We start from the raw sequence: 26,880 nt of genomic DNA, 5'->3' as shown, positions 1-26,880 counted from the left end.
AAACCCCACAAGTGGAAAATTCCTATTGGTGGAACATCGCTAAGAAGAGCCATTAGTTCTAGGGCCTGTTTAACTCTGACTATTTAAGTCCCTGCTCTTCTCTCTTGGCTTGTACTGCAAGGCGTCTTAAAGTAAGTTAAAAAAAACAAAACAAAACCAACAACTATATATTAATTTAATTTTGGCTGTACCTGTTCTTCTGTTTAAACACTTGCTGTTTCACCCACGGGGCAGTACAATATGACATCATCCCCACCCATGTCGGTAACAAACTGATAGATTCTCAGATGCACGCAAGTAAGGGAACAGTCTCTTCAAGAATTGAAGAATTTTGAAGCTTGTCCACCACCAGATGGGGCATGCTAAATCTGAATATAGCATTGCTTTATGTATCTCAGTAACATTAGAAACTTGCATTAAAAAAACAAAACAAAAAAACATTAAATCCGGAGAACCTGTCACACTCGTATTTGTCCTGTTTATTTAGGTAAAGCATTCGTGTGAGTGTTGGGAGCAAAGTTCTTCGTTTGCGAACACCTCATCGTCTTATTTTACGCTGGTGAATACCGTCCAGCGTCATTCTGTGGAAATATGATACTGAGATTCTGCACCAGAACTGTGGTAAGAAATATCCTTTCATTTAACTCCGTGGTTCCCAAACTTTTTTTTGCTGGGCCCCCCTTTGTTTTACAAGAAAAATGTTCGCGCGCCCCCCGCGTGCACGCGTACGCACACATCCTCCAACCACACACACCCATATTTTGCTCCATTGCGGTTTATTTCACACCTCAAACATTTAGTAAACAATTAAGCAAATACAAGTAATCTGCGATAAATTACAGGTAGTAAGAAAATAAACTAACTCTTTTACGCTGCGTCTGCACCTACACGGGTATTTTTGAAAACGCAGCTGTTTCATCCACACGTAAACGGCGTTTCGAATCACCGAAAACTGAGATTTTTTTTAAAAAACTCCTTTTTTATGTTTACGTGTGGACGAGGAATACAGAGCTGGTCACGCAACGTCAAAGGTATGTGCCTTTTTTCATGTCAGCTGTGCGCCACGTTATTGTTTACATGAGATGAATTGCAGAATGGCAGAGAGAGACAAAATACTGTTAATCTGACTATCTGCAGGTTTTACACGCTTACATGGGGGAGACCGGGGATAGTTGTAACATTTTTGACATTTCTGTCTGTAAATTGGAGCTCTTTTAAGGTAGTGGATTCAAAATGTAATGCAAAGTATTTACATGTCTCTGCTATTAAATAGTTCAGCACAATTACCCATTGCATGGTATGGCCTCAAACACAAAGAGTGAAATGTTACAATTAACCCCATAGTCTGGGTTAGTTGTAAACATATCCTGGGGTGAAATGTAACACAATGAAATAAGGGTACTAACAAAACATTAACATGCAATCTTTGTTTATTCAACGTGTGTGTGTGTGTGTGTGTGTGTGTGTGTGAGAGAGAGAGACAGAATGCAGAAATCTAGCTTTGCAACATATTCCAACCCCCCAAAAAAGACAAGTTATGGAATTTTCTGCAACTGAATATTTCATTAATTTTGGTTGGTCTTCCTTGAGTTTGGCCTCATTGGCTCAGTGGGCATTATAACCTGCAACTCTTGCACCAATTTTGAAAATAACAATGAAGCTGAAAAAATGTAGTTGTTCACCAGCATCGCAATTCCATTACTTTTTATCATGGCTTACCTTGGTGTGGTTTGCAGAGTGCTTCAGAAAGATGAGGAAATCTGTTTCTTGCACCCATCCTGATTTATTTCCACTACCAGTACTTCCTACTGTTCCATCTCTGACACAGAGGTCTGCATAATGTATGTGTGGGAACACAAACAGTGGAGGAATTGTGTTGCCAATGGCATTAACCGCATATACAAATGCGACCAGTGAACCTCTCTCTGCTGATGTCGTTGCCCCAACTTGTTTAATATAAGTTAAAGTAATAGTGTGGTAAGTTGCAACATCTGCATTATTGTTACAACTAACCCAGACTGTTGCTGTTACAACTGACCCAGAACTCCTATAGCCATGAACTAGCTAACATTACAGCCAACGGCTAAAACATTAGCACTAAAGACCTACACAGAATATATCCCCATAGACATACAAATAACATAATTTAAGTTTGATGAGTTTAACTGCAAAGCAGATAATGTTATTACAAATTGAAATAAAGTAGAAAAACTTACTTTTGGCATACAAATTACTTTTTTCATGTTAAATTGTCTGTGTTTGACAAAATGTGCTGATTTTTCACATGTAATAGCGGAACTGAATTGGGCATGTATAGGATGAGTCACATCATTTGAAACTTAGCCCTGATTGGAGAAATTGGAAGTGTTTCAACTGACCCACGTTACAACTATCCCCGGTCTCCCCTATACTATGTGTATCTCCAAAATGACAGGAGTAGTTAGGCATTACAAGAAGTGTTTGTGAACTAAAAATCAAGAATGTGGGATACTGTTTGTCCGTGATTTAAACAGCCCAGCGCTGCTCCCTACGAAGGGAAAACAAATTCTGCAGGGGAGACCTACCTCGGCACTTGTGCAGGTGAAGCCAAAGGGAAGATATGCTTCACCATATTTTCTAGTCTTTGGCTTAGAATGAAGTTGGTTTGGAAACATATTCAGCTATGCTTCATCTCCTGCTTTGCATTTGTGTAGGCTCCAGTGCTAGCAGTGTCCAAGCGTTTTGCCCCCCCCCTTTCATCCCATCATTTCCCAGCTCATCACATCTGGATCTGTTCATAGCACCTTATTTTACATTTTTGATCTGTATTCCTTATTTAAAATGTCTCATCTTCCAAAAATATACTGAAATACCCAAAATGAAAGGTTAGTTAAATGTGAAACGTTGGCTGTGAGGAAGCCATCATCGATCAGTAAAGGCTGATATTAGATAAACAAACATAATGAATGGTCATAAACCTTAGCAAAGAGTTTTTATTATTATTCTTAAATAAAAAGGGCAGATCCACTCTTGAGTCTGTTACTATATGGGTGACTAATATCAGAGGTCCATCAGTAAATTGTCTGATTTGTACCAGAATCTTTTTCATACGTTTTGTCTCTCTCAGGTTACAGATGAATAATTAGATTTAAAATCATAATAAAAGTGCTCATTTGAAGTACGCAAAAGCTGGAGACAATCCCAGCTGTACTTTTCTGCATAAGTAATAAATGGGTACAGGCCACCAGTCTGTCACAGACTGACAGCCATTCCAACCTATGACCAATTTAGAATCTCCAGTTAACCTAACCCTAACAACTGCATGTCTTTGGGATGTGGGAGGAAGCCACAGTACCCAAAGAAATCCCACACAGACATGAGGAGAACATGCTAACTCCACACAGAAAGCCGCTAGCTAGATGTTGGATTTAAACCCAGAACCTTATCGCTATAAATGGTAAATGGACTGATTCTTATATAGCACTTTTCCGTTCTACTTCAGCACTCAAAGTGCTTTATACAACATCACCCATTTGCACCCATTCCAACAGTACTTTTTTTTTTCTAAATTTAAATATACACCAAAGTGCTTTGTATCCAACATTTGCACACATTTATACTCATCATTTCTTCTTCAAATTAATGACTAATCTTTAAAGTCTGGTCTCTTTTCCCCATTGGATATGAATATTGTATCAGTACCTCAGCAAATGAATAATCAATCATGTTTCATCATACTTTATCTACTCTTTGGAGATTAAGGAAGTTAGATGATGTTTTAGATCATTTATGCAGAAAAGTACAAAACTTTAAAGTGTTAGTTTTTCTTTCTTTCTCAGCACTCTCAGTTAATGCTAGCATAATGCTCATTTTACTGTCTTTTTTTTTTTTTTTTTAAGTCTTAGTTTTATTTCAATCCATATATTGTTTCACTGGCTGTTGACCAGCCAGACTGTTCTCTTATTACTCATGTTGTTCTTCACCTCAGTAGTTCTTGTAATTATCAGGTAAAGATGGGCATGGTGAAACCCTGTGCCTTAGTCAGTTCCTGCCATTTGATGAAGCCTGTATCAAGGACTTGGGTTAATGGCAGATGCCTGACCTACCAACAAGCCCTGCCAACTCAGCCAGTGCCCACACTTCAGCATACCTGTGAGCGCTACCTCATACTCCTGGAGCCCTTTGTGGAGGTGGATGAGCTGAAGAGAACAAAACAGCTGGTTCAAGAATTCCTGAAACCAGGAGGCGTTGGAGAAAAACTGCAGAAAGGCCTAGAAAAGAAGGCTCTCAATACTGACAACTGGGTAAGCCTAACAGCAGCACTGAAGGGGAGCTTATAGGTGCGATTGTTATGAAAGCTCACAGGGAGCTCTGAGCCTCTTATTCCTTTAGCTTTAAGTAGTGACTTAATTAATTTATCCACATCTTCAAAACTTGACTTGTTTGTTTTTTTGAAATTTGATCATTGTTAACAAGCTTTCAAGCTGGTAAAATTAAACTCTTACTGAAAAAGCCCTTACCTGGTCCTATCTTAGCTAAATGTACACAAATTTCTAATCTTTTTCATTTAATAATTCTCGGTTCTTATCAAGACTGCTGAGGAGTGATAAACTAAGTTTTCATTGGTTCTCACAATGAACTTGTCTTTGTGTTTGTCCTACTAGACCTGAGTGCAACATTAAACAACGCTGACCATAGCATTTTACTAGAGAGAGCAGAAGCCTTCATTGGTATTAAAGTAATGCACTGATTTAACAGTGGACCACTGTGACTGTTAGGGTACCTGGGTTGTTGACCCAGTGGTTTCAGTTTTGTACCTTTTTTATTGGTGTTCTTATCTTAGTTTGTTTTTGTGAAGGTTTTAGTTTCTGTTTTGCATTTCCAATTTTTCCCCAGTTCTTCTTGATGTTTGATTATGTAGTTCTCAGGTGTGGGTTTCCATGCTCCCTCTATTCTGTGTCCAGTCAGTGTCTGTGTCTGCCCTGTTCCCACATCTCTGTTACAGTGCCTGCTTGTGAGTCTGTGTCTATAAGTTCAGTCTGTTTCCTGTTTTATTTTGAAGGTCCATGTCTTATGTTAATGTATCTGGTTTTGCTTCCCCTGTTTCATTAGGCCTGATTTGCCCCTGATTTGCCCCAGCTGTGTTTCCCTCCTGTTACTCATTCCCTGATTGCTCCCTCTGTGCCCTGTGTTTCTCTGTCTCTGTGTCGTGATCTACCCTTATCTAGCTGTGTGGTCTGTCTGCATAAGTTTACCTTGGAGTCTCAGTTTTGTTACTTTTTGGAGTTCAGCATTAAATGGTAAATGGCCTGCATTTGTATAGTGCTTTACTAGTCTCCAAGGACCTCAAAGCGCTTTACACATTCAGTCATCCACCCATTCACACACTGGTGATGGCACTGACATTAAAGCTGTATTTAAGTTCACCCTTTGTCTCTGACTGTCTGCACTTTGGGTCCTTTTCCTACCTGCACACAGCCTTCACATAACAGTCACTCTGTCTCCTGTCTGTTAGTCAACCTGGCTATATACATTTAAGTACCTCAAGTTGTATTCTCAAAATTCACAATACTCACTATAGAACCCTCCTTTTTTTTTTTTTTTTTTAATTATTATAAATTATGACTTGATGTCAGTGATATAGATCTTCATAAATTGCAGCATAAATAGATCAACAGATACACTAGTTGAGTATTAGCAAGTTCTCAATAAAAGTGCAGATGTTATCAACTACATTTAACTTATTGTTGCACAAACACAATCCTGAATTTTCTGGATGGACTGTAATACATTCTTGCACTTATCTGTGTTTAGTTAGCAGACTATATGGTGCAGACTGACTATCTTGACAACCGTCTGCCTGTGGTGGCTTATTCAAATATCAGTGGTTCCTTTCCCCGAATGGACTTCAGGGATAAGCAGGGACAAATAAGGTGAACTATATAACTGTATACTGCATTGTGAAGGGGGGGACAATAGATTCTGAAGGTCTGAATCTTGGCCGTTTCTGATTGCTATATTAGGGACGTTGTATTATGTCAATGCCATGCAAATGTTTAACTAAATAATCATGTTCTCTGCCTAGGTGTGCTGCCAAAGTGATAAGAGCTATTTTGGACTTCAAGACTATGATTGACAAGTGAGTATTATCAGCTCAAGTAAAAAAAAAAAATGTAAAAGCTTAGAAAGTGGCAGGTATAGACAGTTATTATTTAAAATTCAATATTCTGTGATTACCTCCTGTCAAGAGAATGGTGCTAACGGGATCTGGGTTTACTGTATCACTACAGTATAGTCATTTGGGTTTCCAACCTCCAACCAGGACTGATAACATTTGAAATGTCCATTGTTTTCCTTGTGTGGGGAAATGCACATTACATGGTCAAAACTTTTTTTTTCTTCTTCTTTTCTTAGCTTAGCTACCTTGCTATTAATTCCTAATCACATTTTAATTTGTTTTCTCAAAGTTGGTGTGAAATATCAAAAGCTGTGGAAAGCAAACTTGCAAACAAAACAAATACACATACACCATGCTAATGTACTTGTACTTGCACTTGTTATTTGAAATGGCTTTGAGGGTTGTGTATCTGTCTGTCTGTCTGTCTGGAAATGAGTAATTGTGAGTTCCAGGTATACCATAAACACATCATGTGATCATATCCTGGAAGTTTCAGGTCATTGCAGTATAAAATTGTTGGCATTTCCCTTATAAGGCTGATACTGATTTTTACTGTTTAGTATTATTCCCACACATAAAAATAAGTCCTTGTTTCTTATGTGGCTGAGGTTTAACTTTAATCAAAGTGCCATAGCTTCAGACATGAACAGTAAGAAATTGTTGACACAGGCATCATGTTTAACAGTGAGACGATACCAGTTGATTACCTGAGAGGAAAACCCCTGTGTATGAACCAGTATTCCCAATTGCTATCATCATGCCGTATTCCGGGCCTGGAGATGGACTCTGTGTTCCATGGCAAGACTTCTTACCCTTCCAGATACATTACATTGGCTTATAACAGTCAGGTGAGGAGCACATCATCACACACTTGTCTGACATTCTGGGACTGTATTCATCCATTTACAAAGAATGGTGTTATAATGCATCTTAGTAGAAAAAGTGAAGGTGAAGATCAAATTATCAAGCAGTTTAAAAGGTGTAGAATGCACAGTTTTCACTGTGCTAACTGCAACTGCATCTTCCACAATCCACAAATCATACTTCTCCAATATTGTTGAGATTCAGCCCTCAACATAAACGGTAATATGTATATCACAGGCACTAGAGACAAGGATTTTCAGGAACTCTGCCAATTCATTTATATTATAAATCATTTTATGGGGGAAGTCAATTCTGGAGCCTTTCACAGCTGACTTTGGGTGTGCGGTAGGAACATCAGTCCACAGTGTGCACCAGTGTTCACATTTGCACAAAAACTTCCACAGGCTCCTGGTAAGGGCATTATACTATGAACGAGTGGAGATTTAATTTTATTTTTTTTGTATTAACAACAGTTCTTATAGCACAAAATTACAAATAAAGTTGGGCTAAAAACAAAAACATCAGACTGACATCATGTAGATGAGAAGTTCAAATTGCTTTAATAAATAATGTTATTATACAGCTTTACAGAAATCGATAGGAAAAAATTCCTGAATAATCCTTTATGGCAGCGAGGCTGAATCCATCAGAGGGTGAAGGAGCTCTGCTGCCTCAGAAGTGTGGACTTGAGTGGGAGTAATGTCCATGCTGTAGAGCAGTTTGTCTGTACCTCATTTCTGACCAATGATGCTTCCAGCCTTGAGGATCAGTTTGATCCTTCTGGCACTGATGCTGCAGATTAGCAAAAGCCCCAGACTGCATGGGATGGTGATCATGGCAAAAGGTTTCTTTGCTCACACTGGTAATAAGTGTAAATAAAAATTAAACTCTGTGCTAAATGGATCTATGTCAGATGATGCACATCCAAATTTCTGAAGGAATGTTTTACAACCAGTTATTTAATTCTCTTATGGTGAGAAAGTTCACTCTCTCATACACTCCAATAAGGAGCCTTGCTTTTGTGTGTGTCCTTGCTTCAGTTCTTTATGGTGGATGTCTACAATAGTGATGGGACTCCTTTGACTGTGCACCAGCTTTGTGTTCAGCTGGAGAGAATATGCAGCTCTTCGCTGGAGACCAGCACAGAGCCTGTTGGCATCCTCACCTCCTTAAATCGTGACTCCTGGAGCAAATGCTATGACAGATTGATCCAAGGTGAGCACAATTATGCTTTTGTACAGTTGTAAAGAAGCTAATGTATATGTAAGGGGGATTAACTGGGAAATGCTGTAATGCAAGCGCTAAACTGATGTTAAAACTAAACAACGTAATACTTGATCATAAGAGGCCAGGTAAAATTGGAATTTCTCCATGTAAGAAAGTTATATTAAGTAGTCAGTGAAAATCAAACTGCTTTATTGAATCTCTGGAAAAACCCTGTTCATCTCATAGCATAGCTTTATTTTATTTTTATTTATTTTTTTCATTTAAAAAATAAAAGGTAGAAAAGAGCATGTGGAATAAGAGTTGCCACTATGAGTGTTCATTAATTTGACGAAGGGTGATGTTTTCATAATAAGGGTATAATGGGCACCAGTGGATTCCACTAAACTGAGCTCAGTAAACTCTGTCCTGCTTTTCTGAGTGTTTACAGCCAAACCTCACACATTGCCGTTCTGTAATAATACTAGGAATTTATTGAAACAGAGCAGAACTGGACTTAACGGAGCATAGGAATGTTTATATAAATTGGCCAAAATGCAGCTGTTAATGGGACTGTGCTACTACTAAACGGTATGTTGTGTTAGTCATATGCACAGTATTCCCACTCTTATGCTTTCCTCCTTAGACATTTGAGATCATTTATTCCATCAACTGTTTTTGTATTGTTACAATTGATTTCAAGGTGTAATGCAAAGAGTAGAGGGGATGTTTTTAAACCTACTTTGAACACTAAAAAGTAATTTAGCAGACGTGGGGGAAATTGGACAGAGGCAGGAAAATCAACCTCCTCCTCCCCAGCAAATAGAACCTTGAGTTTCACACACTGCAAAAAACCCCAAAGTGATGCATGCATTTATGAAACTGGCATTGTAACACTATCTTGTCACACAGACTGCTTAGTATCTGATGGTTAATGCAAACAAATGGCATTTAAGTGACCCCTTACAATCAACTGACTCAATCTTTTATTTATTTTATCCTAGTTTTATCACCATCTTGACACACCCAAAGTCCGTTTGAAGATGCGAGTGGTCCTTGCGGCCTGGTCCTTGTAATCAAAACGACTGTTTTAGAGGAAAAGGGATCAAAAGTTTATTCCATATGGTTGTAATTCTTTTGGTCACTCAATTGTCTCGGTATTAAATACTAGTGAATAAAAGTAAAGTCAGCATTATCACAGGGGAAATGGCGGTGATAATCTGGGTGACAGACACCAAGAATCCCCTGAAAAGCAGAAGTGCTGGGACAGGGGGACAGAGACAAGGTAACAGTGCATTTGAGAGGACCCTTGTATTAAAATGGCGTTTCCCTATATGAACAACATAATAAAGCTCTGGTTAATTCAGTTTCTATTGACTAGCATATACTGCAACATTTGGTCAACAACAATGAATTATTTTTTTTATTATTATTATCAATGGTAATATACAAGTTATGCAATAACTTCTAAACGTGTAAGTAGGCATAAGTATTTGACTGAATATGAATGGGTATCATGTATGCTTTGTCTGTTGCATTTGTGTCCAGATAAGCCCAACAAAGAAGCGCTGTCAGCTATCCAGAGGAGCATCTGTGTAGTATGTCTGGATAAAGCCATGCCTCAAGTGCCCGATGACATGTACTCCAGAGGTAATGTCCTCCAGATGATGCATGGAGGAGGCAGCCAGTGGAACAGTGCCAATCGCTGGTTTGATAAATCAGTACAGGTGATTTGAATCATAGTAGATAAACTTCATTTGTATAAAAATGGTTTGGTGTTGTGATGGACCGAGTTGAAGAACAGGAGGAGCCCAGGAATTATTAGAAAAATATAGTTTCCATTTATTTAACCCCCAAAAATTATATTTACAAGACTAATAAATGTTGAGCTCATAAAAGAGGTCAAAGAAACAAAACTGAACTCAGGCAAAGACTGCAACCTTAACAAACCAAATGACTGCCCAAACGTACATAATTGACCTAAACATGAAATGACATACAAGGGTGTATATATAATGGCTGATCAGACCATTGTGACACATGAGGGGTAACAAACAAAACACAATCATAAATCACAAACAGCAGTACAATCTAGTTTGTTAATAAACTAAACACTAAAGAAGAAAATCAAAAAACCCCATTAAACCCTAAACTCAAATATTTAATTAAATACAAATACTTTGTTTTTAAAGTAAAGAAAACACACATTCCCCCTTCAGCAGGAAGTGGTGGTGTGGTCCAATTATCTTCCTTCATATTTAATGGTTTCAAACCCTGGCTACCATCTTTTGTCCGGCAACTCCCAGGGATGATGGCAGGTAAGAAATAAAAAGACAAAGGTTAGTCAGAAAGCAAAGAAATGAAGTAGTATGAATACATAAGTAAACTTAATGTGCGCGCTTACAAATAGAACAAATGTATCCAAACCAATCAATAAAGTTATTGGAAACTAAAATGTATTAATATGTTCAAATGAAGAATGAAAATACAAAAGTTACCGACTTTAGAGTGTGGCCATGGGTTTGGCCATCACACACCCCCCCACTTCTGGATCTTCCATCAGGCAGCGAGAGAGGTAATCAGCAATGGTGTTGTCTTTACCAGGGATATAGTGAACCTTAAACCGGTATGGCTGCATAGCCAGATACCACCTAGTGATTCTCCCATTAGTGTCTTTCATTCTCTCCAGCCACTGCAGGGCTTTGTGGTCAGTTTGAAGGATGAATTCTCTTCCCAGCAAATAATATTTGAAAGAGTCAAGTGCCCATTTAATGGCCAAGGCTTCCTTCTCAACCGTTGCGTAGCGGCTCTCCCTTGGTAGCAGCTTACGGCTGATGTAGGCGACAGGATGTCGATCCTCTGGTGGTCCCTGCAGAAGCACTGCTCCCAAACCCTTTTCAGAAGCATCAGTCTGCAATGTAAAGTCTTTTGTGAAATCTGATGAGTGCAGAACGGGGTCCTTACTCAGGGACTGGCGAAGGTCTTTGAAAGCTGCAACAGCTTCAGCTGTCCACCGAATCTTATTGGGACATCTTGAGCCAATCCTGTCCGTCAGTGGGGCTGCTCTAGCTGAGAAGTTGGGAATGAATCTGTTGTAGAATGCAGCCATGCCGAGGAAGGATCGCAGCTGTTTCCTGGTTTGTGGAAGAGGACATGATGCAATTGCATTAATTTTGTCAACCTGTGGTTTAATTGTCCCACCTCCAACAGTAAACCCGAGGTACTGGACTTCAGTCCTAGCAAGAGCACACTTTGCTGGATTGATGGTAAGGCCTGCGGAACACAGCCGATCCAGCACGATCCTTAGGTGATCCACATGCTCTTCCCAAGTTCCACTGAAAACAACAACATCATCAAGGTACGCACAGGTGAATGCTGAGAGCCCACAGAGTACCTTATCCATTAGCCTTTGAAATGTTGCTGGGGCCCCATGCAAACCAAATGGCAAGACTGTGAACTCGAACAATCCCCACGGAGTACGGAATGCTGTCAACTCTTGAGACTGCTTAGTGAGAGGTACTTGCCAGTATCCCTTGGAGAGATCAATGGTTGTTAGATATTTTGCCTTCCCCAAACGCTCAATGAGATCGTCAATGCGTGGCATTGGGTAAGAGTCAAATTTTGATATGGAATTGAGATACCTGAAGTCGATGCAGAAACGTATCGTGCTATCCTTTTTCGGAGCCAACACAACAGGGTTGCACCACTCACTTGTTGAAGGTTGGATGATTCCAAGAGACAGCATGAGGTCCACCTCCTCCTTTAACTCCACCAGGAAGCGTTCCGGTATCCTGTAACTCATACGCTTCACAGCTGCATCAGGTTTTAAAACAATGTCATGCTCCACCAGACTCGTGCGACCTGGGTACTTTTGAAATATGTCTGAATTAATCAGAGGCGTTACCTGAGACTGTTGCTCACTGGTGAGATGGCTCAGGTCCAGGACAGAGACTGTTACTGAAGGCAAGTAGTCATTAACTTCTTCCTCCTCATCCACGCTGTGAATAAGCAAACCCTCTGTTTTATTCTCAGTGCGTGGAATCCATTCCTTAAGAAGGTTAACATGGAGCACTCTACTCCCTCGCTGGAGACCTGGTGTAGAAACTTTGTAGGTAGTAGGTCCAAGTTTCTTCTGTACTTCAAAGGGTCCCTGCCACTTTGCCAGCAACTTGCTGTCAGAAGTTGGCAACATTACCAAAACCTTCTGGCCAGGGACAAAACTCCTGTGGCGAGCTTTTTTTATCAAACAAAGTCTTTTGTTGCCTCTGAGCAGCTGCCATATGGCTCTGAGCCAGTTCACTCATCTGCTGAAGCTTTTCTCTCATATGAATAACATATGAAATAACATTGACTGATTCCTCTTTACCTTGCTCTCCCTCCCATGAGTCCTTTAGCAGGGTCAATGGGCCTCTCACCTCATGGCCATAAAGAAGCTCAAATGGGGAGAAGCCAGTGGAAGCTTGAGGAACTTCCCTGTAGGCAAAAAGGAGGTATGGCAGCCACTGGTCCCAATCAGACCCTGTATCATTGACAAACTTTCGGAGCATTTGTTTGAGAGTTTGGTTGAAGCGCTCCGTCAGTCCATCTGTCTGTGGGTGATAAGGGGTTGTCCGCACACTCCTGATGCCTAACAGCTTATAGACCTCTTTCAACAGTGTGGACATAAAATTAGTGCCCTGGTCAGTTAAAATCTCCTGTGGGAATCCAACCCTTGAGAACAGTTGAATCAATGAGGAAGCTACAGTTTTTGCTTTAACAGTTTTTAATGGAAAGACTTCAGGATACCTCGTAGCATAGTCTGTAATGACTAGCATAAAGCGATTTCCAGATTTACTTTTTTCTACCGGACCAACTACGTCCATGCCAAGACGCTGAAATGGTATACCGATGATTGGGAGAGGTTGGAGTGGTGCTTTGGTGGGGACCCTAATTGAAGTCTTCTGACATTGAGGACAACTCCTGCAAAACATAGCAACATCTGAGCGCAAGCCAGGCCAGAAAAAGTATCGCTTGATGCGAGCGGTGGTCTTATGCTTCCCCAGGTGGCCAGCCCAGGGAATGGAGTGCCCCAAAGTAAGCACTGTTTCACAGGCTACTTTAGGTACCACTAACTGTTTAACCTGGCCGTGCTGGTGGTATAAAATGCCATCTTGCAGAATGTACAGCTCTTTATTTGTGTCAGATTCAACAGAGTCCTTTTCCTTAGCCCTCAGCAACATGGCAGACAAAGTTGGATCAACCTGCTGCATTTGTCTGATGTTCGTAGGTACTGAAAAACCTAAAGGCATATCTGGAGCAGCCTGAACTGATGTCTTTCCAACAGTGTGTTGAAATTTTTCACGTCTTCTTTGACTGCGTGGCTTCCGAGACTTCCCGGGATCTGTCTCTAGTTCAGCCTCAAAGAAGGGTAAAGCACTGAGGGTTGCATAATGCTCATCCTGATTTTTAGTTTGAGCCCTTGTTATAGCAACATTGCACTCTTGCACTTCTCTCAACAAATCATAGATGACTGGCAGATCCTCCCCAAGAACTACAGGATAGGGCAGATTATCAGCTACACCAACCTTTAACAGATAGGGTGTCCCCTGCACTTCAATAAACAGATCAGCAGTAGGGTATGGTCTTTCATCACCATGTATACAGCAAACTGATATGGTTTCAGAGGGGCATGTGTAATCGTTTGACACATATTTCCTGTGTACCAGAGTCTGTGTGCTGCCAGTATCTATTAAAGCATTAATTTCTTGTCCATTAATCTTAACTGTGGTGATTTTATTTGACTGCTTTCTCTCAGATTTAATATCCACATTCTGATGAGGCACGAAACACATCTGAGATAATTTTCTTTGATTATTAGGACACATGGGCTTAGTGTGACCTTCCTGTCCACAAAGGTAGCACACTGGTGGCCTTTTACCTGGCTTCGAGGTATTCAGGGGCTGCTTTTCCCTTGTAAAGGGCTTACCCACACCCGTCGCTGACCTCTGAGGATGCTGAGGGGGTTGCGACGGACGTGAATCTCTGGCAGCCTTCCATGCACTGTTGCTCCATGGCTGACTCTTACTTCGGGCAGCTACAAACACATCAGCCAGGGTGGCAGCCTCTGCAGCAGACTTTGGATTATGCTCCTTAATCCAGACCTGAAGCTCAGGACACAGCATTCTTAAAAACTGCTCCAAGATAATAATTTCACCAACTTCTTTTACAGTTCTGTTTTTCGGCTGAATCCATTTTTCATAAAGTTCTTTCAGTCTTGCATACAGTTCCTTGGGACTCTCATCAAAAACTTCAAGACAACGAAATCTTTGCCTGTATGTTTCTGGGTTTATATCATATTTTTGCAAAATGGCAGCTTTTACCTTGTCATATTGCAGTGAATCGTCCACATCCATATTAACATAGGCACTTCGAGCCTTACCAGTAAGAAGAGGAATGAGGTGAAAAATCCAGTCTGACTCTGGCCAACGACAAGCAGCTGCAATTCTCTCAAAAGTGGTCAGAAAATGTTCAACATCATCTTCAACAGCTAGTTTCTCCAGTTTAGGATGATGAATATGCACAGACTGACCTGTTAATATGGAGGCTGAGCCAGAACCCTCATGCTGAGATGTTGCTTGTGTCTGATAATCAGCTGGAGTTTCAACAGACTCTGGATCAGTTGATGTGGGCTCTGGAAGTGGGGTGGTTCTGGCCTGCACTTCCATTTGCAAAAGCCGAAACTGGTGTTGCAAACTCTTAAAACGCTGTTCTTGCAGTATAGCATCCTCTCTCTGCTTTTTATCTCGAACTTCCTGTTGTCCCATGAAAGCCTGAAGAATCCCAGCAATATCAAGGAGAGTTGGCTCCCTGGTAGCCTCTCCTTCAGTGTCTCCAGCCACAACTGAAATTCCTTCTTCCATCTCCTTCTCCCGCTCTGGCTGCTGCAAGGCCTCTCTGGCCTCCATTTTATTTCCTCTCTTTGGGCGCACAGCATTCTGCATGGCTCAAAAAGTTTGTCAGGGGAGGAAAAAGGGCAGAAAAATGCAAAAAAAAAAAATCCTGTCTCCTCAACTGAAGGATCCCACTTCTGACACCACATGTGATGGACAGAGTTGAAGAACAGGAGGAGCCCAGGAATTATTAGAAAAATATAGTTTCCATTTATTTAACCCCCAAAAATTATATTTACAAGACTAATAAATGTTGAGCTCATAAAAGAGGTCAAAGAAACAAAACTGAACTCAGGCAAAGACTGCAACCTTAACAAACCAAATGACTGCCCAAACGTACATAATTGACCTAAACATGAAATGACATACAAGGGTGTATATATAATGGCTGATCAGACCATTGTGACACATGAGGGGTAACAAACAAAACACAATCATAAATCACAAACAGCAGTACAATCTAGTTTGTTAATAAACTAAACACTAAAGAAGAAAATCAAAAAACCCCATTAAACCCTAAACTCAAATATTTAATTAAATACAAATACTTTGTTTTTAAAGTAAAGAAAACACACATTCCCCCTTCAGCAGGAAGTGGTGGTGTGGTCCAATTATCTTCCTTCATATTTAATGGTTTCAAACCCTGGCTACCATCTTTTGTCCGGCAACTCCCAGGGATGATGGCAGGTAAGAAATAAAAAGACAAAGGTTAGTCAGAAAGCAAAGAAATGAAGTAGTATGAATACATAAGTAAACTAAATGTGCGCGCTTACAAATAGAACAAATGTATCCAAACCAATCAATAAAGTTATTGGAAACTAAAATGTATTAATATGTTCAAATGAAGAATGAAAATACAAAAGTTACCGACTTTAGAGTGTGGCCATGGGTTTGGCCATCACAGGTGTAAAAAAATAAATAAATAAATAAAATAAAATTTAATTAATTAAAAAAAAATTCTAGAATCACTTATAAAGTATTTTAAAAATGTATATATAATTGGATACAAAATCACAGAAGTGAGTACAAAGAATATTCTAACAAATCATAAATTTTAACTTTAAAACCTTAGGTGCAACTAGGTTGAACGGTTAGTTGGTTTGTTGTTGTAATTGTCCTAAGTGCCGCATTCAGTACTGTGGACAATGATGTATTATTACAGTGACTAGAGCATGCAATAGGTATTGTTGAGAAATCAGTTTTACCCCGGTTCTTTTATTCGTCAAAACTTCCAGAGACGGCACCGGAACTCAGTAGCCATTTCACAAAACCTTTATTCATCTTTATTCATCTTCATTTAAGCATGCATCTTCTAGAAGGGAAGACGAGGCCGGTGTCCCTCTCCAAAATCTTCACCCCTTTGTTAGTTACAGCCAGATTTATAGAAGTGACCCCATCATAAAAAACCCCTACGGTGTGCTGCAAACTCTGTCTGTGTCTATGTGCACGAGCACATGAATGCCTACATGTGCACGTTCCCGCGTGTCTATGTGAGTGCTCGTGTGTGACTGTGTACGCATACCTGTGTGTATGTGTGAGTGCACATGAGTGAGTGTGCGTGTGGATGTGTGTGCGTGACAGTTAAAACACTGTGGGTGTTGTTAAGGTTCAAAATTGAGGAGGGAGAGTACAAACCACCATTGGTCCAGAGGATCTTGGTCAAACAATGATTTTTAATGAATACACACGTGTGGGAAGACAACTCTGTACGCCGACAGCAAGTAGTCTTCGACTTAATCAAAGCATGAACAGATATTTTATAGCATCAGGGTTTGATTTACTGACGCCCCTTCATGCGTCACAGATACATTTTATACATAGATCAGATCAACACCACAATGACTTTTAACCCAGAAGATCATCTTCTATTTTCATGGCTGGTACTTTCCGTTCTTGTCTTAAAGTGAATTGTTCCTCTTTCTTGCCGAGACAACAAGGACGGTTCCTCTTTTACCGAGACATGACTAATCTCTCCTCTAAATAAATCTAACTCATGTGTGTGTGTCACGACCTCACATGCTCTTTGTGTCACCTCTTCACCTACTAACTGTCTGACCTTTCACTAGACCAGAGGCTCACTGAGACTATGTGTATGTCTTCTACTAAATAAATGTTTTAACCAAGAACCTCTACTAAAACCTTAATATGAAATGACCTGATATAAGTGTTTTGTAAGCATGTATTGCAATTCCTTCTATGGCTCCAAATCACTTGCACAATAGATTGTCCGGACATCGCGCCGAACAAAGCTTCCAACCCCCAATTAATTGACCGAGCTCCAACTCTTTAATAAGCACAGATATGCATTGTGTACACAATAGTTATAACTGCATCTGAAATACAAAATTAACATCATCATAAACATCTTAAGGCCATCTTAAAGCTATCTGTTACATTGTTAAAGCCTCGTCTTAGCCTGCTGCTCAAAATAACTTCCTGCTTCTGCAAACTCTCTGCAAGCCTGTTTCCTGTCAGCCTGTGACTTTTAGCCTTTCTGAAAGACACACACTGTTCAACCCCTGAATGCAATATAAACTCCAGATTATATTATTAATGCAATGGTAATAATGATGATTATTTAACAATAGCAGTAAAATAATTTCCCTGCTCCACAGTGTAGGTAACTCCCTAGAGGTCATAAAACCCCTCTGGGGAATTTCCACTCAGTGGGGGAGGTCTCCTACACTCTACTCCTAAGTTCACGACACAGTCAGCCTTTATTACTTTAAGGGCAGTGTCTCTACAATAGTTCTACATTATATTTTAACTCATTTCTAAACTCTAAAATCAGCTAAACATTCTACAGTATCTAATAGACTTGTAGTCAAGACCGCCTAAACCAAGACAACACCAAGACTGGAGGGTATCGAGACCAAGACAAAGTTGAGATGAGACCAAGGCCGAGACAAAAGTCTTTGAACTACAGCCAGATGCTGCTTCGTTTACGGGTGTCAGGCATATTTATGTGTTTTTGCGATGCACTCTCACAGCCCTCCTCACTGCTGTCTACTGTCTCACTCACTGAGAGGACAGACGCACGCTCCACTTGACTGTCGCGTCTCTCATCCTCTGTTTTTCACATAATGATATTATCCTATATCCTCGCATGTGATTGGCCACAATATGGAGGGATTGGAGCATAACTGAGCCACTGCGTGAGAGCTGAGCAGCTAAAGGAAATTAAGTGAGGAGCCGGCTCTCATTCAGTGGGAGTCGACTCTTCTGATTGACTACAAAGCACTCTCTAAGCACGGCTCTTAGAGCTGATGCTTTTGCACATGACCGAACGTTACGTTGTGTGTCAAGGATACTGTTGACTCCAAATCTATTACTATTACTATAGTAATACTATAGTACTATTGCAAAAACTGTAATTAGATTACCGTTACTTTCCCGTAGGAATGCTGCGTTACTGCATTACTAAAACCGTGATTTATTTATTTATTTATTTTTTGCGAGAATGTCTCATGACAGTGACGTAAGCAAGTGCAACGTTCGTGACAACAGCTGTGTGCAGATCAACAATGGATAATATATGGAGTGCGGGAGAGAGTATGAGCATGCAGCGTTTAAAGCGTGGAAGTACTGACCTTTAAGTTTGATTCCATAAAAAGTGACAAAAACATTAGCGTCCGTTGTGCGTGGGAAGAAAACTTCTTTTTACAGCGAAAAAACCCCTAAACTTCCAAGCAAGCACCGAGTGTGCTACGACGTAATGGGAAACTCACAGAGAAACTCGCGGATTCTTCAACTGACCGCAGCACACCTGCACCAGAGGAAACCTCCGCCTACCCTACTCCTGCTTTACAGGTGAAAATAGAGCAAAAGGACCGCTGAGTCTTTGACTTTATTTATTTTCTGCTGTGTTTTACTTGCATCTATTTGAAAGAGTGAGTGTAAACACAAAAACTATTTTATTTTATGTGCTGGAATGTGCAGAAAATAGGTTTAAATGTTAAACTAATTTATTCAAGTCAGAGAATGTTGCATATAATTAAATTTTTGCTTGATGCATAAAGTTAAAAGATTAAAACTGATAAAACAAGTTTAAAAAAAGATACTTTTCCATTTGATTACATTTTGTATGATGGATTATGCAGAAAAAGTAGAATTGGGCTGAAAGCTCTATCGCTTTATCACCTCTTCAGGTTGTAAATCGTGTTTTTAAAAAGTAACTAAGTAATTAATTACTTTTGAAAATAAGTAATCAGTAAAGTAACGGGATTACTTTTGGGGGGAAGTAATCAGTAATTAGTTACTGATTACTTTTTTCAAGTAACTTGACCAACACTGGTGAGGAATCTTGGAGACCTTGTAAACCAGGATATGTCCTTTGGTGGGCATGTTAAACGAATATGTAGAACTGATTTTCCTCCATTTGCATAAGCATAAAATGAGAAATATCCTGTCTCATAGTGATGCAGAAAAACTAATTCCTGCATTTATTACTTCTAGGTGGAACTACTGTAATTATTAGTTCTTCTTCTTTGAGCAGATTTCTCCTATACTGGCTTCTCTTCATTGGCTCCCTGTTAAATCCACAATCTAATTTAAAATACTTTCACAACATACAAGGTCCTGAATAAACACTTCATCTTACTAAGACTTTAAAGTACCATATGACCCAATTGGAACATGTGATTGTTAGTCTTTTCTCTGGATTATTGTAGGTTCTTTACATTAAAATATAAAGCAACTTGGGGCAACTGCTATGATTTGGCCTTACAGTGGGGCAAAAAAGTATTTAGTCAGCCACCGATTGTGCAAGTTCTCCCACCTAAAATAATGACAGAGGTCAGTAATTTGCACCAGAGGTACACTTCAACTGTGAGAGACAGAATGTGAAAAAAATAACAAAAATGCAACTCAATACTTTGTAACATAACCTTTGTTGGCAATAACAGAGGTCAAACGTTTACTATAGGTCTTTACCAGGTTTGCACACACAGTAGCTGGTATTTTGGCCCATTCCTCCATGCAGATCTTCTCGAGAGCAGTGATGTTTTGGGGCTGTCGCCGAGCAACACGGACTTTCAACTCCCGCCACAGATTTTCTATGGGGTTGAGGTCTGGAGACTGGCTAGGCCACTCCAGGACTTTCAAATGCTTCTTACGGAGCCACTCCTTTGTTGCCCGGGCGGTGTGTTTTGGATCATTGTCATGTTGGAAGACCCAGCCTCGTTTCATCTTCAAAGTTCTCACTGATGGAAGGAGGTTTTGGCTCAAAAGCTCACGATACATGGCCCCATTCATTCTGTCCTTAACACGGATCAGCCGTCCTGTCCCCTTGGCAGAAAAACAGCCCCATAGCATGATGTTTCCACCCCCATGCTTCACAGTAGGTATGGTGTTCTTGGGATGCAACTCAGTATTCTTCTTCCTCCAAACACGACGAGTTGAGTTTATACCAAAAAGTTCTACTTTGGTTTCATCTGACCACATGACATTCTCCCAATCCTCTGCTGTATCATCCATGTGCTCTCTGGCAAACTTCAGACGGGCCTGGACATGCACTGGCTTCAGCAGCGGAACACGTCTGGCACTGCGGGATTTGATTCCCTGCCGTTGTAGTGTGTTACTGATGGTGACCTTTGTTACTTTGGTCCCAGCTCTCTGCAGGTCATTCACCAGGTCCCCCCCCCGTGTGGTTCTGTGATCTTTGCTTGATGAGATCTTGGGTGGAGCCCCAGATCGAGGGAGATTATCAGTGGTCTTGTATGTCTTCCATTTTCTTATGATTGCTCCCACAGTTGATTTTTTTCACACCAAGCTGCTTGCCTATTGTAGATTCACTCTTCCCAGTCTGGTGCAGGTCTACAATACTTTTCCTGGTGTCCTTCGAAAGCTCTTTGGTCTTGGCCATGGCGGAGTTTGGAGTCTGACTGTTTGAGGCTGTGGACAGGTGTCTTTTATACAGATGATGAGTTCAAACAGGTGCCATTCATACAGGTAACGAGTGGGGGACAGAAAAGCTTCTTACAGAAGACGTTACAGGTCTGTGAGAGCCAGAGATTTTCCATGTTTGAGGTGACCAAATACTTATTTTCCACCCTAATTTACGAATAAATTCTTTACAAATCCTACCATGTGAATTCATGGATTTTTTTTCACATTCTGTCTCTCACAGTTGAAGTGTACCTCTGGTGCAAATTACTGACCTCTGTCATCATTTTTAGTGGGGGAACTTGCACAATCGGTGGCTGACTAAATACTTTTTTGCCCCACTGTATATGATATATTGAATTAAAATGTATTCTTGCGTCACAATTTGCAGACAGTCTAAAGATCTACAGAGCAAAACTAAAACTGAAGCACAATGTCTTAATTACTGAAAGATATAGACTAATCCAGCTTGAAATGTAATGCTAATGGCTGTTTTGCCTTCTTTGTTTCAGTTCATTATTGGAGAAGATGGGGCATTTGGTAACAACGTCTCGCATAGTTGTGCAGATGGTACAATTGGTATGACCTTGACTGATTATGTTTCAGCATCCATGTAAGTATACATTTAAAATGCAGTGTTCTATAGTTTAGTTTTGTTGTTTGGTCTGTTAACAAAAGCTCAAATATGAGGCAAGGTGACTTCTAAAAATACATTATTCTTACCCTAACACAGACAAGTGTATTTCTTTTCCATTAAATTTATAAGACACAAGGATAGACTGATCCTTGTGCTTGGGGCTTGGACATGGAGGCAACAGCCTAAGGAGAGAACTTTCAGAGAAAGCTCATTTCCACTGCTTGTAAAGGCAAACTCATTCTTTCCGCCAATTCATTGACCATAAGAGAGCATGGGGACGTAGCTTGATCAACAACTTAATCAACAGCTTCCCTTTTACCCTCAGCTAACTTCACCACAATGTAGTGGTACAACATCCACATCATTACAGAGCCGGCAAAAGTCCCATGAACAGCTCACTCCTGAACAGGATATTGAGATGAGTTCTACGTAAGCTTTTCCGGTTGAGTGAACGCTGGCGCGACTGGCTGCCGCTACTCACCGGCCGCCACTCACCACTATCGCTAACGTTAACGCTACTGGACTCTGGACTTCTGGACTTTTGTCCTACTCCTGTTTCTAAGGCCCACCGGTGTCCCTACCCGGCTGTTCCTGTCCATGATGTGGCCTTTCAGGATCTATGTACTCTCAGTGTGGGTCTGGATCCTTTATGTCATCGATCTACCGACTCGGCACTGGACTTCATCAATATACAGCTGATGAGCTCCTCTGCCTCCGCTTCTCTTTAGCTGCTCCGCCGTTGGCTGCTCTTCATTTCCACACGGACATTGCCTTCCTCCCTCGTCGAAAGTATGTACATCGAGGCTCCCGTCGGTATTTCCATCAGGATAATTCCAAACCAATTCAGTCCTTCTGGTCCACCTCTGGTCGCTCTCAACGGAACCCCTGCAGGTCTATTGACCGCAATGTTCTGACTGGTCTGCCTAGGTCGGCTAACACTCTCATCCAGTCCGACAGTATTTCTGTCAACTTCGGCCTGCTTAATATCCGTTCGCTTACGAACAAAGGACATCTCATCCAGGATCTCCTAACAGACCGTAAGTTTGACTTTTTCTGCTTGACTGAGACATGGCAACAGCCCAATGACTTTTCGCAACTCAACGACTCCACCCCCCCGGGGTTTGTTTACACCTGCCAACCTCGCGAGTCCGGCCGTGGTGGTGGCCTCGCGATAATCTATCGCGAGAACTGGAAAGTCTCGCCGCTGTCCGCCCCTACGTACAGTTCCTTTGAATCTGTTGTTTGTCAACTTTCAGGACCTACCCCAACTGTAATAGCTGTCATCTACCGCCCCCCAAAATTTAATTCTGTTTTTATCAGTGACTTTGGCGATCTGCTGACCAATCTAGCTACTGTCTCCCCTAATATAATATTGCTGGGTGACTTTAACGTTCACGTGGATAACTGCGACCATCCTCTTACCAAGGACCTTCTATCCTGCCTTGATAGCTTCAGCCTTAAACAATACATAAACTTCCCTACCCACATTAAGGGCCACACTTTGGACCTAGTCTGCTGTTCTGGACTTACCCCCTCCATCTGTACAGCTGACGAACTGCTAATTTCGGACCATCTACTTCTCTCCTTTAATGTTCACATGACCCTCTCTGTAATTAACAATCCCCGTATTATCTCTTTCCGGAATATCAAGAATATAAATCTTGATATCCTTTCCTCTGCTTTTTCTAGCTGCTTGTCTTCTAACAACTTAGCTATTCAAGAGGACCTGGTACTTTTTTATAATCATAGCCTTAGTAGTATTTTAAATTCCCTGGCTCCACAAAAAACCAGAACTGTACTTTTTTCTCGCTCTGCACCCTGGTACACCCCTGAACTCCGGCTACTGAAAGCTAAAGGCCGACAGCTTGAACGTCTCTATAAGAAAACTGGCCTTACTATTCATAAGGATATGTTTAATAACCACGTTCTGTTTTACCAGGAATGTATTAGTCAAACCAAATCTGCTTATTACTCTGCTATTGTCTGCTCAAGTGAGAACTCTACCAAGACCCTTTTCTCACTATTCAACTCTTTTAACAGGCCACCTGATTCTCTCCCTGCTCATCTCTATTCATCTAACTTCTGTGATGCTCTAATGCTATTCTTTATTGATAAAATTCATAAAATACACTTAGACCTGGACCCTAATGCTCAATGTAGCTTCTCTGTCCTAACTTCTCCCCCTTCTCACTTCCTCTCTGTTTTTCAACTTCCATCCTTAGCTGATATTGCTGATCTCATCCATAAATCAAAGCCTTCTACCTGCCAGCTCGATCCTATCCCCACTGTCCTCGTCAAAGCCTGCTTACTCCTTCTCCTTCCCCTCATATCTGCTATTATTCACTCTTCACTCACCACTGGAACTGTTCCTGCTTCCTTCAAAGTTGCTGCTATTACCCCAATTCTGAAAAAAACTGGTCTAGATCCCAACAACTTTAATAATTTTCGTCCTATCTCCAATCTACCATTTCTCTCAAAAATCCTTGAAAAAATAGTTGCTTCACAAGTCCATCTTCACCTAACTGATAATAACCTTTACGAACAGTTCCAGTCTGGCTTTCGTCCTCTACATAGCACTGAAACTGCTCTTATAAAAATAACAAACGACCTTCTTATAGCAGCTGATTCTGGTCTCCTCTCCATCCTTATCCTTCTTGATCTGAGTGCAGCTTTTGACACCATCTCTCATCCCATTCTCCTTAGCAGATTAGCTTCTATTGGTCTCTCTCACACTCCACTAGCCTGGTTTAAATCATACCTATCTGACCGCACTCAGTTCATTCAATTAAAATCCTTCACTTCTCAGCTTTCTCCTTTATCCACTGGGGTGCCCCAGGGATCTGTCCTCGGGCCCCTTCTTTTCATCATCTACCTTCTTCCACTCGGACATATTTTTCGTAAATATAATATTCAGTTCCACTGCTACGCCGATGACACCCAGCTCTATCTCTCTACCAAACCTGACTCTACTCTTCCTCCACCCTCCCTCATCCTCTGTCTAGCTGAACTTAATTCTTGGTTCTCCTCCAACTCTCTTAAACTCAACAGCAATAAATCGGAACTTCTTCTGGTTGGCACTAAACGACTGCTATCCAGAATTAACAATTTCTCTCTCACCATCAATAACTCGCTGGTCCCTATCTCTCCCTCTGTGAAAAGCTTGGGTGTCATTCTCGATAGCACATTATCCTTTAACTCACATATCAATAATATTACACGTGCAGCATATTTCCAACTCCGTAACATTAATCGCCTCCGCCCCTTCCTCACACCTCACGCCACTGCCATTCTCATCCATAATCTTGTTATCTCTAGAATTGACTACTGCAACTCATTATTTGGCCTTACACAAAAATCTATCAACAAGCTCCAACGTTGGAGCTTGTTGATAGAACTCTGCTGCCCGTATTATTACTAGGACTTCTTCTACCCACCACATCTCCCCAATCCTGAAGCAACTTCACTGGCTCCCGGTCAAATTTCGCATCCATTTTAAAATAATTCTGTATACATTCAAGGCTATTCATTCTCTCTCTCCACCGTACCTCTCTGACTTATTACAGATGAAGCTCCCATCCCGCTGCCTCAGATCTTCATCTTCTCTTTCTCTCTCTGTTCCCTCTGCTCGTCTGATCACAATGGGAGGGAGGGCCTTTAGCTGCTCTGCCCCTCGACTTTGGAATTCCCTACCCCCGGACCTCAGAAATATTAGTTCATTCTCTCTTTTTAAGTCCACCCTCAAAACTCATCTGTTTAAAATTGCCTATTCTTAAATTTCTGTATGTTTTAACTTTTATCTTCTATTTTTACCATTGTGTATATTTCCAGTTTTTATCTGTTGTACAGTGTCCTTGGGTGCTTTGAAAGGCGCTATTTAAATAAAATGTATTATTATTATTATTATTATTATTATTATTATTATTATTACTGGAGGTAGGAATTAAAGATCTCCTGGACCAGGGGGGCTTCTCCCAGATCATCCCAGTGGACCTTTACACATTTAGGCATGCCAACCCTGTTCAGCATCCTCCCCACCACCTCATCAACTCACCACAAGGTGATGCTTAGTTGACCGCTCAGCCCGAGTGTCCAGACCATACAGCCACAGACAGGGCTGGACTGGGACAAAAAATCAGCCCGGGTATTTTGACTAGAGACCGGCCCACCAGGTATTATAGGAAAAACCATAAAGCCTTTGAATGAAAACAAACGTCGTTGTGACAGTGATGTACACTGTCTTGTTGGTACATATGTATCAATCTAATAAACTTAAACCTACACCATCCTCCCTATTCTGGTATTCTAAACAGTACTTAGCCGAAACCCAAAGACTGCTTGGTTGAGTTAACTTCCTGAACTATCTACAACATATGGTGGAAACCTGAAATTAAGACAGAGAAGACTAGAAGTAAGACATGACTATTACTGAATATTAAAAATAATAAATGACAGATTTAGCGATATTTTCATAAACTATTTATTTACCACATCAATAAACGGCATGGCAGGGCAAAATATTTTTTCTAACATGGCAACCTTTTAAAAGTGAAAGGAGACAGAAAGACAGGTGAGAAAGAATAAAACTAAACTGACTTTTTGAAGGCATTTTACACAAAGTACTAGTACAGTATCTAGAAAATGTGGGGAAAATACTGGCATCATGTACAGTAATTTCTTCTGAAGAAATTATGTTGGGACCCTGAAAAGAACTTACTATGTACAATAATGGATTTCTATAAATTTGACATCAGATGAAAACATTGGTTGTAAGATTCAGATAATTATTTGTTAAAAGCTAGAAATTTTAAATGAGAATAAGAAAGAAAAGTATTTCTTTGTGCCCCCCTTTCCCTGTTAATGCCCTACCTGGCCCCCTGGCAAAACTTTGCTAGACCCGCCCCTGCACAGTTACCAGCTGTCAGCTACATAGAAAAGGTGTAAGTTGTCTCTCAGAATCAGTTCATAGCTTCCCTTCAACCCATTCATGTCACCTAAAAGGTAAACCTGTTTCTCCATCACCTGTTCAGCTCTGATGATTCAGTAAGGACCTCTCCTGGTTTCATCTTCATGTTTCCCTCTCACCAGATAACCAAACCGATATCATGACCAGCACTTTTTACAGCTGTAGCTCCAGCAAACCTCAGCTGATACTAGAAAGTAATATTAAATAAATTCTAACAACAGCTGATCAAGTTTAAAGGCGCTTC

At 40.7% G+C, this 26,880-nt stretch overlaps 1 protein-coding gene across 1 annotated transcript in view; it reads left to right on the top strand.

The window, feature by feature from the left end:
- The first annotated feature begins 585 nt into the window (after positions 1-585).
- The window catches only part of LOC146629398 (carnitine O-acetyltransferase-like), a 38,281-nt gene continuing 11,986 nt past the window's right edge, over positions 586-26,880 (top strand). Inside the window, exons 1-8 of the mRNA XM_085360073.1 lie at positions 586-621; positions 3,987-4,283; positions 5,794-5,912; positions 6,065-6,118; positions 6,843-7,005; positions 8,062-8,236; positions 9,773-9,951; positions 21,549-21,649. Coding sequence (XP_085216199.1) covers positions 592-621; positions 3,987-4,283; positions 5,794-5,912; positions 6,065-6,118; positions 6,843-7,005; positions 8,062-8,236; positions 9,773-9,951; positions 21,549-21,649 — 1,118 coding nt within the window. The 5' untranslated portion in view covers positions 586-591. The remainder of the gene's footprint in view (positions 622-3,986; positions 4,284-5,793; positions 5,913-6,064; positions 6,119-6,842; positions 7,006-8,061; positions 8,237-9,772; positions 9,952-21,548; positions 21,650-26,880) is intronic.

Source organism: Diplotaxodon limnothrissa, linkage group LG7, assembly GCF_057381915.1.
Source record: "Diplotaxodon limnothrissa isolate DT_005_m linkage group LG7, D_limnothrissa_male_GT1.1, whole genome shotgun sequence".
In the NCBI taxonomy this organism is placed as follows: domain Eukaryota; kingdom Metazoa; phylum Chordata; class Actinopteri; order Cichliformes; family Cichlidae; genus Diplotaxodon; species Diplotaxodon limnothrissa.
The sequence above is the reverse complement of the archived record's forward strand: the minus strand, read 5'-3'. Positions and strand labels throughout refer to the sequence as shown.